The sequence below is a fragment of the Clinocottus analis genome, unplaced genomic scaffold (assembly GCF_023055335.1).
Source record: "Clinocottus analis isolate CAN_PGR_092001 unplaced genomic scaffold, fCliAna1.0.p SCAF_15, whole genome shotgun sequence".
Taxonomy (NCBI): Eukaryota; Metazoa; Chordata; class Actinopteri; order Perciformes; family Cottidae; genus Clinocottus; species Clinocottus analis.
This window is the reverse complement of record NW_027175876.1, coordinates 8,633,187-8,646,344: the sequence shown is the minus strand read 5'-3', so window position 1 is coordinate 8,646,344 and position 13,158 is coordinate 8,633,187. Positions and strand designations below refer to the sequence as shown.

At 39.3% G+C, this 13,158-nt stretch overlaps 2 protein-coding genes across 2 annotated transcripts in view; both read right to left on the bottom strand.

Annotated features, from left to right (window-relative positions):
• Positions 1-6,602, bottom strand: part of ezrb (ezrin b) — a 28,575-nt gene extending 21,973 nt beyond the window's left edge. Inside the window, exons 1-2 of the mRNA XM_068576974.1 lie at positions 6,412-6,602; positions 4,623-4,721 (exon numbers count right to left, since the gene is read on the bottom strand). Of these exons, the coding sequence (XP_068433075.1) occupies positions 4,623-4,634 (12 nt within the window). The 5' untranslated portion in view covers positions 4,635-4,721; positions 6,412-6,602. The remainder of the gene's footprint in view (positions 1-4,622; positions 4,722-6,411) is intronic.
• Positions 6,603-7,835: 1,233 nt separating this feature from the next.
• Positions 7,836-12,622, bottom strand: rsph3 (radial spoke head 3). Its single transcript, XM_068577163.1, has 8 exons — positions 12,395-12,622; positions 11,500-11,581; positions 11,258-11,399; positions 10,991-11,136; positions 10,575-10,778; positions 9,405-9,567; positions 9,009-9,095; positions 7,836-8,592 (listed from the first exon to the last, which is right to left on the bottom strand). Exons 1-8 carry the CDS (start codon positions 12,502-12,504, stop codon positions 8,537-8,539), a joined length of 990 nt encoding a protein of 329 aa, XP_068433264.1. The 5' UTR covers positions 12,505-12,622; the 3' UTR covers positions 7,836-8,536.
• Positions 12,623-13,158: the final 536 nt, after the last annotated feature.

The following is a 13,158-nucleotide window of genomic DNA, read 5'->3' as shown; positions in this document are numbered from 1 at the left end:
AAGGCAAACTTTGATTCACAACCACTCAGAGCCACGTAGAGTTTGTAGCTGCGCCATATGGGCATACACTTTAGAACTTTTTAAATCCAACAGGGAAACTTATACCAGCTTCAACTCCCAGCTAAAAAGCAGGGGAAGGAGGGGAAGCGCTGCATTTACTTTACACAGCCAAACAAAGATCCCCTTTCAGCTGCAGCGCCTCAGCAGTGCCTCACTATCATCCTCTCCAGCCTCGTGGAGCCAGATGAGCAAAAACTAAATGAAGACGTGATCAGAAACTGCTCTAATAGGTGGTCGTTTGAAATTTGAAAGTGATTGTATGATTTGCTAGTAGCAGCTCTGACAGATCTACGTTGCTTCTCTAAACACCACAGTCTATATTTACAGCAGTTATAGATGGAGCAACTAGAAAAAACACACTCTAACCAGCAGAGAATGGAATATGTGAATATGTGGAGCCGACAAGCCAACAGAAACCACTGAGTGAGTGATATCTGATCTCAAAGTAAGTCCTCCAGTGGTAACTCACAATAAACTGAAGCCATTCAGAGCGGTAAAGAAAACATGACACATATGCTAAAAATATACCGGGCGAGGACCCAGAGTTCCACATTGAGCAACTTTAGTCAGAGGAAAGTAGAGGCGTTCATATTAACCGTGTAAACCCCTGCCTCACAAGTCACAACAGTAATAACTGACTCAATCATTTAGTTACAGGAGCAGGGGTTTATGCACATTTCCACACTCTACGTGGAAGGTGCAAAGTTTTGTTTCCAAGAAAAAGTAACAACAATCGATGGTAACGCAAGCGCAGAAACATAGATTATAGTATTGATTATTTAAACGTGATCAACAGTGAATTTCTTGGATTTTATGGTGAAACATAGTAGTAGTTATCTCAGTCAATTGAGAAAATGAATAGCAATCTGCCGCTGTACTGTATTGTCAAAACTCTGTACGGCAGCTACAGCCAACAGTTGATAGCTGAGGATAGAGACTGGAAACAGCTAGCGTGGCTCTGGGAACGAAAACAGACAAAACAAAACCTGAACTCATTTGTTTGAGTAGTAAAACACCAAAGATAATTTGACATTTCATAAGAGATTGTAGTGTGTGTGTTAATTAGTGAGCTCATCAGTTCCTCGTTATCTTCGGACAGGATGTTTACCGTTTCCCTTGTTTATGCTGAAGCTAGGCTAACAATCTCCTGTATCGATCTTCATAAACGGTAGAAGAACCAGATCACAGTAAAAGAAAGAAACGTAATCATATTACCCTTTCCCTACCTATACATTTAGAGCTGAGACAATTAATCAACGCAGCAATAAGTCAACTGGCAGAAAAGAATACTGATTGATAATAAATCAACCAACTCAAATATGTCCCATTCCAACCTGCCTTTGTCTGTTCCATACGATCGTGACCTAGATAGCCTTCCTTCACACTCTATGGTCACGCTAAAGAAATGAGGAGGTCGTCACCTCCCAAGTTGAACTGTGAATAGGTTGCACCGCATTCTTCAGTGAAGACCATTCAATATTTAACCCTCTGCATGGCTTTACAAGAGCCTTTTGCAACAGGAGTCACCATGGAGACTCCATTGAAATGATTTTAGAGTAATATAGCCATAAACGACAGCTACTAATGAGAGAGAGAACATTGTGTCTTGTGTTGTGTGGAGAGAGTATTCTCACAGGCTTTGTCAGTATTACGTACGTGCATGTTGTTCAAGACGGAGAGTTATAGGACTTGTAGACATTTTTGGATTTGTGAATCAGGTCTTGAGGGCGTTTCAGGCATGATTGAGTTATCAATTATTTAACGGAACAAATATTAACAATGGGACTGGACATGAAAAGGGAAACACCCATCCATTTTGATCGTGGCCACGCCTTGAATGGTTTGTGTCATTGGGCTGTGACTGCAGGGAAACAGGATTCTGGGAGAGCCGAGGAGAACACTGTCCTTTACTTCTGGCGATGTGTCATTCAGATAAGTGACACATGAGTCATGCAAGCGCCAATACACACACGTTAACTCTTCCTCAAATCTGGTCAAGTGTCCTGCGGCTGGGCGTCTTGGTCATACAGTTTCTGTTGTCCAAACAATGTTGGAATGCTAGATTTCATGCCAGGTATCTGAGCGGAAATATTTCAGAGCTAATTATTGTAAAATGTAAGGCAAATTGCCATTTTTATCCTTTTTGATTTTTTTACAGTTACGTTACCAATAATCTTCTAAACTAAACTTTTACATAAACTTGTATTATAAAACAGCTCAACTTCTTTTGATGGAAGGCTACGACATTTAAAATGTGTTTTTCCCCTGAAATTGTGTTTTACAGATGATTTAAGGAGGGCATTGCATTGTATTAGATGACAATACATCCTGAAGACAGAGACAGAGGTGAGGATGTATCTCACACACAAAAATGAATGACTTAAATCACTTGCCTTGAAGATGCATTTGGTGCATTTTTCCCAATGACTTTTGTATGTTGTACGAGTTCAAATTAAAAAAGCTCAAACCTGGTAATAATCTAGTAATGGTTTTTATCCATTTTTCAAACAAACACTGAATAATGTGTCTGATAATGTGCTGCTTTTTTGTCATATGACAAAGTGAATTGGACAACCAAAAAAGCAAATGTAAAGCATCACTGTGGGCTTGGAGAAGTTGTACATGGCTCTTCTAAACAATGTAAAGGAAATATTCAGCAGATTAATTAATAATGAAAATAAGCGTGAGTTGCAGCCATAAAGTAACATAATACTCATCTGACAGCTTTAGGAGTTCTCTCCCCTCGTCCCACCATTCACTGCCTCCCACACTTCTTCTACGTTTCCGTCTACTTGAGCCTCTGACACTCATCAAACTCATCTCATTACAAACTCAAAATATAAACCCTTATTTACATATCTCACCATGGCAAAAAGGGACATTTCATTTATTGGAGAGGATGATGATTTCTCGTGGAAACAGCATCAATGGAGCATCTTCATTTAAATATACTTTAGGTGTCCTATTGATATTATTAAGCTATTATTATTGGCTGCGTCCGTCACAGTTGCCACATATTGAACAGTCAGTAAACCGGAGGGCAAAATTTAAAAAAATCAAGACTTGTATTCCTTTCTTAAAATCATGGAAATGGAAACAGTCTGGCATTAATGTTGAAAACGGCTGTTTTGTGACAGCTGGACTCGGTGTGCTGCTGCTATCAGACAGTAATGATGTAATCACGGTGACGCTCATGACAACCGTGAGGCCTTTCTAAACAAACCAACAACACACTTTATGACACTGACCGGGGCTTTAGTCATTGTCATCATGTACGCTGCTCGGTGCAGCAGCGACTGTATGATTTGGGCATTTTGGGACTTTCGATTCTACTTTTTAAATAAAGAACAGTGCAGTATCTATGTAGAGAACATTTACATCACATTTTCCTTAATACGGCACACCACCCATAGATTGTTGTGCTCGAGAGTTTAACACAGTGAGGAGAGGGAGGGACATGCTCCATGTGCGTCTGTACAGTATGTAATAGCTGGGGTGGGGCAAAATGAGTCAAGAATACTTGTGGGCAAAAGCTGTTCAAATATAGAGGAGCTTCATCAAATAATGTCGCTTTTTGTCTATTATTTTGGCTTTTTTGAAGATGTAAAGTCATTGATGCCATGAAACACTGTCAGTCACAATTTCACATTTTCCCCCAAGACATTTAAGTGGGACTCAGCTCCAAATTTCAGCCTGGAAAATACAGTCAAGAGACTAAGAGAGAGCCCTGTATTCATCACAAACTAAATAAACAATACATTTTCCACCCCCCTTGATTATGATGGTGCACAAGTGCACACCATTATAGAGAATGACGTCAAAGATACAGATCCTGACTATGACTGTGAGCACATACAACAGTGTTTAACTGTCCAGATCTCAAGTATAAGTCTCACTATTAATGTTCGGAGCTTTGGAGCAACATAGATGAGTGTTCACTGAACATATGGGACACCCCCCAGGATATGAAATGAGCATGTGATTCCCCTTTAACACAGGCCTTACTGATACTGTACGTTTCTAAGACAAAGCTTCATATTCAGACCGGTGAAAACGCCACTGTTCCGGTTGTGGTTAAACCCATAAATGTTTAGTTTATGTGTTGTGTCTCTGGCTCATTGACTGAGGGTTTAAAAGGAGTGACAAGTTAAATACATGTAATTAAATTGACAAATGTTTTACAGTGATCATTTAGCATGGAAGCTATTGAATTACCTTCTTGGAGTGACGAACGTTAAAGGAATGCTATCAGACTCTAGTTTCTTTAACTATCACCGCTCAGAAAAATCTAATCTGATTTGAAGACACAGTCAGCATCAGTGCTACCATTCAGTGTATCAGCTATTCTACAGTTGACCAAACACTCAAGTGACTCTTTACAGTTAGACATCTAACTTGATTATTGTGAGAGAAAAGATGAAAATTCGTCGGCAAACATAAGATTACACTAAGTTTCGGCCGTTCTTCCATTAAAGTCACCTGTCTTGTTTGGCCACCTATAAAGCAGTGATAAAACAAGAGGCGACTAAAAATATATATTTAAATCAAAAGGGGCTACTTACCGCTTTGGGCATTGTCTCTGTTCTTTTCCTTGCTCTGTGCGAGGAGTTATTAAATAAAAAAGTGTTTCCAAAGAAGAGAGCTGAGCTCCGTGCGCCTTCCTGAAGAGAGAGAGAGAAGAGAAACGAGTTTCAGCCTCTTCGGCGGTACTTAAACCTGCTCGGCACTCCTGCGGGCGACAGTCAGCGGGATGAATCACCATCACGTTGACAGCGGCGAGCCAACATATTACCGGAAGCTATCCGGTCACCTTCAAAATAAGAGTCGTATTCCCCGTCTTGTCATTTGTGGTCCTGACACTTGTACAAGTCCTGCCAGGAATCTGACCCCAATCTTGTCCACAGCACACCTTTAAACTTGAACGTTTTCAATTGTATGTGTAAACGTAAGAATATCAGTGTTATACAAAAGTCTGTCTGACACATAAAACCCAAGGGGTGAAACAGACGATACAAATTTTAATATTGTGGTGTAATACCTAAATTCTATGAATCATTTTGATTATAGATTCGACAATGTTGAAAAACATTCATCACATTTTCTCAGAGCCCAAAGTTCTGCTGCTTGTTGGGTCCAGTTAACAGTCTAGAACTCAAATGTATTACATTTAATCCAATAAATATTCTACTCATTTAGTCCATGAAATAAAAAAAATGACTGACTGTAGTTAAAAAAATATCCTTCACAAACTCTTAGAGCTCATGTTGAAATTAAAATATTGTGTTTGGTCCAACAACAGTCCACAAAACCAGGATACTTAATTGACATACTCATTTATTAACAGAGAAAAGCAGCATTCTCACATTTGAGAAGCTGAAATATTATTATTCATTTTTCCCTTTCTATTCAATATATGACTTTCATTATTAAATTAGAAACAGTTTTTGGTTGATTGACTAATCAATCGATCTACAAATCAATAGAAAAGGTACTTCTGAGTATGACCGTGAAAAAATGCACAAGTTTTTAATAATAGCAGACATACTGTGTATCTCTCTAATAAAACTAATTGTGTCCATCAGGGATCATTAATTCATCTATCATTACCTCTTGTATTAGTACGTATTTCAGTCCGACCCCTTAATGCTTTAATCTCCATGCTTTTATTCTGAAATGTAACACCGGACGTTCCACCGTTTTATTTTACCTTGACAGTCGAATCACCTCCACACCAGGGAGGGTAAATATGGTACTCGAAGTGCCTCACCCACTAGCTATGATAAAAGTTATAGTCCCCACCCTGCCCTGTTTCATTCTTTTATTTTCACGCCTTCCGTTGCTAACAACTTAGAGTCATTAATGGAGGTCACTTACACGAGCTCGGTGTCGCGTAATAAAGTTGCTTTAAGAGTAAAAAAGAGATTATCACCAACTCGCCAGGCCACTGACCCAGCAGCAGATAACATTTGGAGTTTGTAACAATGTTTGAAGTTGTCACAAAGTGATGATCCCCAGGGTGCATATCCAGGGTGACGTCTATGTCATGGAAACACACCCACAGCGACAGTGGAGCGATTAAAGCTCAGCAAACGAGAAAATCCACCTTTTTGATCGGCAACGACCGAGGACACGTAATATTTCAAAATAAAACAAAATCGTTCAAGACTGTGTTCGCAGATTCAACCCCCCCAGCTGTAATAACAATGGTGCCCTTTGTGCAGGCGCTTCCTCAGTCATCCTCACTGTAATCCCGCAGACACCTGTTGTGAGATTTGTCTCCTTTGTGCAGAGCAGCAGATAGTGCGCCGGGATAACACGTTTTAAAAAAGTGTGAAAAGTGTGTTTTCTCACCGCTCCCTGTTGGCTTTGCTGCAAGCTGCAGTCCGTGTAAGAGGCAGGTCGTGTCGTGGTCTTACCGGAACCGAGGAGGCTGAGAGATGAGACGCCTGTCAGAAGCCCAGAGCAGCAGATTTCCCCTTCCTCTGTTCAGACCGGCGCAACATGGCGCTCATCAGCCCGCTGCGGAGATCCTGTTGCGTCTGAGCGCAGGTTCAGTCCTCAGCCGGGGACCTGCCGGGGACATTCAGTTCAGGGCGAAAGTGAGGCATTTTATATTGGGCATTTCCCCGCCTGCAGAATGGAATTTTGTAGTTTTAAATCAAGAAACCACATCAGTTAGAGATCTATAATATTCAGAGGGTTTTGCATGGAAACAAAAAGTCCGAAACTAAAAAAAGGTCAAGATTGCTTTTATAAAAACATGTTGTACAATTAGTTTAAATCAATAAAGGCTATTGCTAATCTACGGTAATACATGTGTTCTCTCTGTTTAATATACGTGAATGATCAACATTAGTCATACAACTTTATAAATTCACTTATAATTACTCCAACTAGGAGTATTAACAGCTACAGTAAAACATTTTTAGCTATTTTATCTTCATCTGAATTTATTTCTATATCTTACAATGAATAATGGATAAAATCATGATCTAATATTACAATTCTTCATCATTAGACTACTATTACATCATTTGTTCTTTGTTATTTTGGTGTTTATCTCAAGATTGTATTGTTTGAATGTGTTTGCACACTATGTGACAGATGACCTACATAACAAAGTATGTATCACTCTTCATTAATCAAATCATATCACAAACTGTATTCTATGTGTATCAATTACACAGATTCTGACGTATATTTTCAATTAGGCCAACTGGGTTGAAAATGGTCTGTGTAAAGAAACAACGTGTGTTTTATTTGTGGAAGTCAGTTTAACTGAGATAACAACATTAATCTCAATACAAGTATTTTAACAAAAACTTTAAATACAATTCACGAGCCCAGATAAATACATTGAAGCCTAATGTATCACCTTTGGAGAAAGTGAGTTGTCACCTGTCCTGAGGTATGATGCAGTACAAACTTTTTTTAGTTTCACAGTAGTTCACTGGGACGTGTTCGTCATCCGCCCTGCAGAGAAGCAGAGGAAGTGCTGCCAACTGAGAGGGGCGGGGCTATAGGTGAGCTGGCCAATCAGGTGGCGGGATTAAAATAGAGCCGTATATATCGGAGGTTAGACCTACTTCTAGTCATAATACGAAACCAGGGTGACGTGACACCACCACGTTGTAAGAGTTAAGCAGCCATTGTCACCACTACCATTGTCATCATTAAACCCTTTCTTAAGAAATAAATTGTTTGACCCCATTGAAAATAAAGAAAATGTGTTTGTGAATGTCCTTAATGCATCAGTTGAATCAATCAGAAAAATATAGCCTATTATTTTTGTAATTTATTAGATAAAGTACACACACACACACACACACACAAACACACAACCTTTTTCCCCCCCAATACTATTTATGTTTAAATGAGGATTTAAAAAAACAGCCATCAACTTAAATGACCTTGTTTTGTTAGGGTTTAGGCTAAATTTAGCACAGGGAGTCTGCCAGAGCAATGCAAAACATTGTTGAATTTACATGTTACAGTAACTGTGTTTGCAGAGGCAATGCCAGATGCAAATCTCTGCATGCAATGCATACCAAATCTATTTATTCCAGTTGTATTGGTCTTGCAATAAGTGAAACTTCACACTGCTGTAAGATGTATAAACTTTAGTAAAAGAAAATTAGAGGGGACTTTGTGTTTTGTGAGAAAGACCTTCTCATGCTGTGCAAACAAACATATAACTTAATGGGAATAGATAATACATTGAATGTTCCACTATTTCACAAACTACCACTAATCATTAGAATAATAATATCAATTTTAAGATTCAAACGGATGACTTGTGATCACAGAATAATCCTTATAACATAGGAACTATCTGTTCTTTAAAAAAAGAAAAAACAAGCAAACATACACTTGCATTATGATCTATAAGAGACGAATCACGGTGGTTTAGTCAGTTCAAAAAACATTTAGTTTGGAGAATGCCTTCATGCTCTTGACCCCACTCAGTGAGTCATTTTTACTGTGTCTTTTTGCACATCGCCTGTCTCTTCTGGCCGACATCTTGGATGATATCTGAAGGACAGAGAGAGACAGTATTAGGACGGTCCTATGTGCAATATGTTTGACATGAATTACCTCTGTTATGTTTAAGAGGAACCACTAGATGGCCCTCCAACAATGCTTATGACCTGATGACCCCTGGAGGAAGATTTGTGAAATACCTTTCAGCTGTCCAGGATAATAACATCAATCTTGAGATCATGACCAACAACTTATGAGAAGATTATATTTATATCTGAAGATTATGTTAGTAGTGAGTGATTAGCAATAGACAATAACTAAATGATAAAAATGTGGGAATTTAATTTGTGTTGCTCATTTCGATCAAATGTTGTGTTGTGACAGATTGTGGCTTGCACAGTTTGTGTTTTTGCCAAAAAAATCTATCCTCGAGAAAATGAAGAATAAACTATACTGTATTCCCTTACTGTCCAACACGTGTCTCGCTGTGTATCTCTTCTCCAAACTGTTGTTAACTTCAGCCATCAGCCAAGGGAGGAAATTGGTCTCAACATCTAAAAATTAGCAAAAAAAGTTTAAACACACATCAAAATCATGTACCAAATATCAATAATAATAACAAAAATAATACATTGTATTTGTATAGCGCTGTAAAAGGTACTCAAGGCATTTTAGATGTTAAAGACAAATAATAGAAGCAGCAATAAAACAATAAATTAGCTCATCTATCACCGATCCCCCGCCAGATTTGATAAAATGACGCTGTGAGCAGCGAAGAGCAGTGACGCCCTCGTGTGTCAGTAAGGTGTGAAGCTGCGTCTGAATGGAAGCTGATGCTGGAGAGCAGCACAGCAAAGGCTGACCTTTTTCCACAGGGTCAAAGAAGTAGCCATGGCTTCTCAGTGAGGTAAAGACGTCCGACAGGAGGTCAGCCAAGTACTGCTGAGTGTACGCCCGCGCAGCAATCTTCTCTGCGATCTCTTTTTCTTTCTTCAGCACCTCCTTTTCCTGGGCCATTCTACGCTCCTGAGATGAGAAGAAAGCGGTTGTTTGAACAAGCACACATTGTCTTTCATAGTATCCACTCTTTATTGAAGCTGTCTTAAACCTTTGGCGTGTGGTTGTTCTTCTAACAACCCATCCAAAGCACACAGCACAAGATGCTTTTTAGGACAACCGGATGTTTGCTTAGAATTATTAGAAAATAACTTTGTAGTAATTGCCATCCATTTTTGAGCAGAGAAAGAAGAGGCCGCTGAAAAACACTGAAAGGAGAAGAGAGTCACTATTTAGGAGGGGGCCCCAAAGGCAGAGTAAAATCACGACAGCGTAGATGTAGCAACGCAGAGAGACAATATTAAAAAACTGATTCCCTAGATTATCTTACACGTAAATTATTAGGAATATTCCTAGAAAGATCATTTTTAGTTAGTAAAATGTAATTAATCTGCTTCATTGAGATTTTGGTTTGATCAGATTTGACTGAAAACTGAAAATGTTAAATGGACTTGTGCTTGTATTGCGCTTTTCTAGTTTTCCAACCATTACATCGAAGGACAACCCGCTCTATCACTGAGCCACAGCTTGTGTCGCCCTGGCAACATGAATAGCCAATCAACTTTTATGGTAAGTCTGATACTTATGCTGTTCAATTTAGATTTGTGTCGGGCAACTGTGGCTCAGTGGTGAGCAGGGTCGTCCTTCAATCAGAGGATCGGTGACTCGATCCCCGGCTCCACTAGCCCATGTTGAGCGAGATTAAATTGCCTCTGTAGCTGTGCCTACGGTGTATGAAAGGTAGCTCCCCTCATCAATGAGTAAATGATGTTGTGCTTTGAGTGGTCAGAAGACTAGACAAGCGCTGTACGGGTCACTGTACATGTAGGGTCAGAATGCTTGTAGGACATAAAGAAATAGCACAATTTCAACTGTATTTCAAGGACAGATGATTTCATGGCATTATTGTTTTTCAGCTGTGGGATAGAATTGTTTCTGTACAGTGATTTAAAAAGATTCTTCTTCATTTCACGTACTTTCTCCTCACTGTGGCGTCTTTCCTGCTCCTGAAGCCTCAACACCTCTGCCAGCTCATTATTTCGGAGCTCCTCGAAGGCCCTCTGCTGGGCTCTCAGACAGGCCAACTCCTCCTCCTCCATTACCTCCAAAAGAGACTGTTCCAAGGTCTTACCAACCAGGACCTCCAACAGTGGCTGTACCTCTCTATCGAAAACAAACAACTGCAGAGAAAAGTAAAAAAAAGTCATAAATATGTTTTGCCATTGTGAAACGCAAAACAACGAGAGATCAGATCAATAGAAGATATTTTACAACAATAAACTGGGCTTTATGTGTAGAAGTTTCCAATTGAAATTAAACATGTCTAATATGTTTCATTAGAACTATATGAAGTGTGTGAAGTGGGGCCAGACCTCCCACTTGGTTTACCTACCTCTCCCTCCTCTATCTGAGTTTCAACATCTTTACCAGATTTGGCAGGTATGAAGAGAGGGGTTTTTGGTTTGTCCAGGAAAGCATCAGTCTGGCACTCGATATTTGTTTGCACTATAACGTTACTCAATTCTTCCAGATATTGTTCTGGAGGTCAAGAGTGTTAAAAAAAAAAAACAGCCTTTGTTTCCAGCAGCATGTTTGACAAACTCATAATGAATTGAATATAGTACAGAAGTTCTGAAGGTGTCAAGAGCACAGACCAGACCTGTTTGTACATCGATGTGTTTTCTGCCCTGCAGGGCCTCTGGCGTCGTGGTTCTTAACTGTTCCCTGGCTCGTTTTCGAGCAATGGCTCTCCTCCTGATCTCCTGTTGTCTTTGTACCTCGACAGGGTCTGGCTGAGGCGTCTGTCAAATGTGGAAAATATACATTTTTAAGATATAGTGGCAGAAAGAAAGGCAAACCTACCAGGCATGAAATGCATTAGGATGGTTGTTTTATACTTACAATTGGTATGACGTGTTTGGCAAAAGTGTTTCCTCTGATAACACGACGGTCATACATAATGTTTCCATAATTAATGCGTGTCCTGCATTGTCAAGAAAAAACACAGCACAGTCACACATTTCATTTCGTAGCTCACCATGTTTGCTTTAGAGGTGACATACTGATCCATGTTGTGCTGGTATCAGACAGTTTAATAAAATGACATTAGAGATATTTTTCTGAGATCTTCTCTCTCTCTCTAGTAAAAACAGTGGTGGAGAATATCTAAAAAATAATAACGATACTATGTTATAGAAATGCTGAACTTCAAGTAATAGTACCTCATTTAAAGTATATTCAAGAGAGTTTTCAGCTAAATGTTGCAAAAGTATCAAAAGTAAAATTAGTCACTGGGCAGATTGTGACATATTGTATTATTGGACTTGAATTATTGATGGATTCATGTTTAAGTGTCATAAATTGAAGAACACCAGATAAAGAAGATACAAAAGTGCATTTTTTTTCTTTCTTTCTTTTGACTGCAGCAGTAAGAAAAACAGTTGGCTGAGCAGATAGTTGACATCTTAAAATTAAACATGAAATGACAGAAACACATTGTCCAACAACTTTGACTATGTTTGAGCACCGGGCATCACTGATTCAACCTATAAACAGAAAGCACAACTTCTGTCCACTTTAATGTTGTAACTAGCGTTAGTTGAGGTAACTTAAACGTTGCTAATAACTACACACTGATTGTATAAACATAACTGTCAAATGTACAGGTGCCATTACATTAGGTCTTCCGAACTGTCGTAATAGGTTTAATTAGTTAGATGCACTTGTAATGAAGCTCATGTAAGTTATGGTCGCTCGGTCTCTCTGCCTTTATGTATCTTAATGTGCACACACGTACTGTTCAGGCGCAGGCTCTCTGTACTTGGAGCGGTTCTCGACAGGTCTGGGCCGACTGGAGAAGATGTAGTTTCCGTTCGGATCTCTTTGGCTTTGTGAAACAAACGCCATTTCAACCAGAAGCCATCAGTTAGCGTCACGTTAGTGGCGATAATCAGCAAGTTAGCGTTAACAGCGACGCAACACCAAACAGACGCAGCGAACTGGTGTTGTAGCAACCGTCTCCAGGAAGCGTCAACGTGGCTGCCGGTACGTCACTTCCGTTCAAATCAGCCGGGATAAAGGACTACAACAACTGCTATTACATATTTTACAGTATTTCTAGTATTTTTTATGATTACTACCTCTGCGACTGACAACACTAAAACTGTTCCTACTGCAAGTACTATTTCTACGACTGCTCGTTGTATTATTGCCACTACTTCTGTTACTACTCCTACCACTAATAGTAACAACCCTTTATCAATCGTAACACAACTGGAAGGCAGGCGGTTTAGTTCAATGGTATTGTAACAATTCTAAAGCTGACACCACCTCTTTTAAATTTCTTGTTCTGTTTCAACACATTTCAGTTCTGAGTACAACATGTTGATGCAAAGACCACTTCCTGTATAGAGAAGTCGCAAGGTGAAAAAACACATTTGTACAAGTACATTTTGTAAGTTGTAAGTTTTTAAACTGGAATTTAATTTGTACATTTTCTTCTGATTTTAGGGGTGATTACATCGTTAGAAGTAACAAGACACAATCGTATTGTGAGTTGCA

Bases quoted from the DNA above. Each gene is read 5' to 3' on its own strand.
- rsph3 (XM_068577163.1), bottom strand. From the start codon at position 12,504: ATGGCGTTTGTTTCACAAAGCCAAAGAGATCCGAACGGAAACTACATC. The intron at 11,137-11,257 runs GTCTGGTCTGTG...CTTGACCTCCAG, and splicing joins ACACATCGATGTACAAACAG to AACAATATCTGGAAGAATTG. The intron at 9,568-10,574 runs GTACGTGAAATG...TTCTCATCTCAG, and splicing joins GACGCCACAGTGAGGAGAAA to GAGCGTAGAATGGCCCAGGA.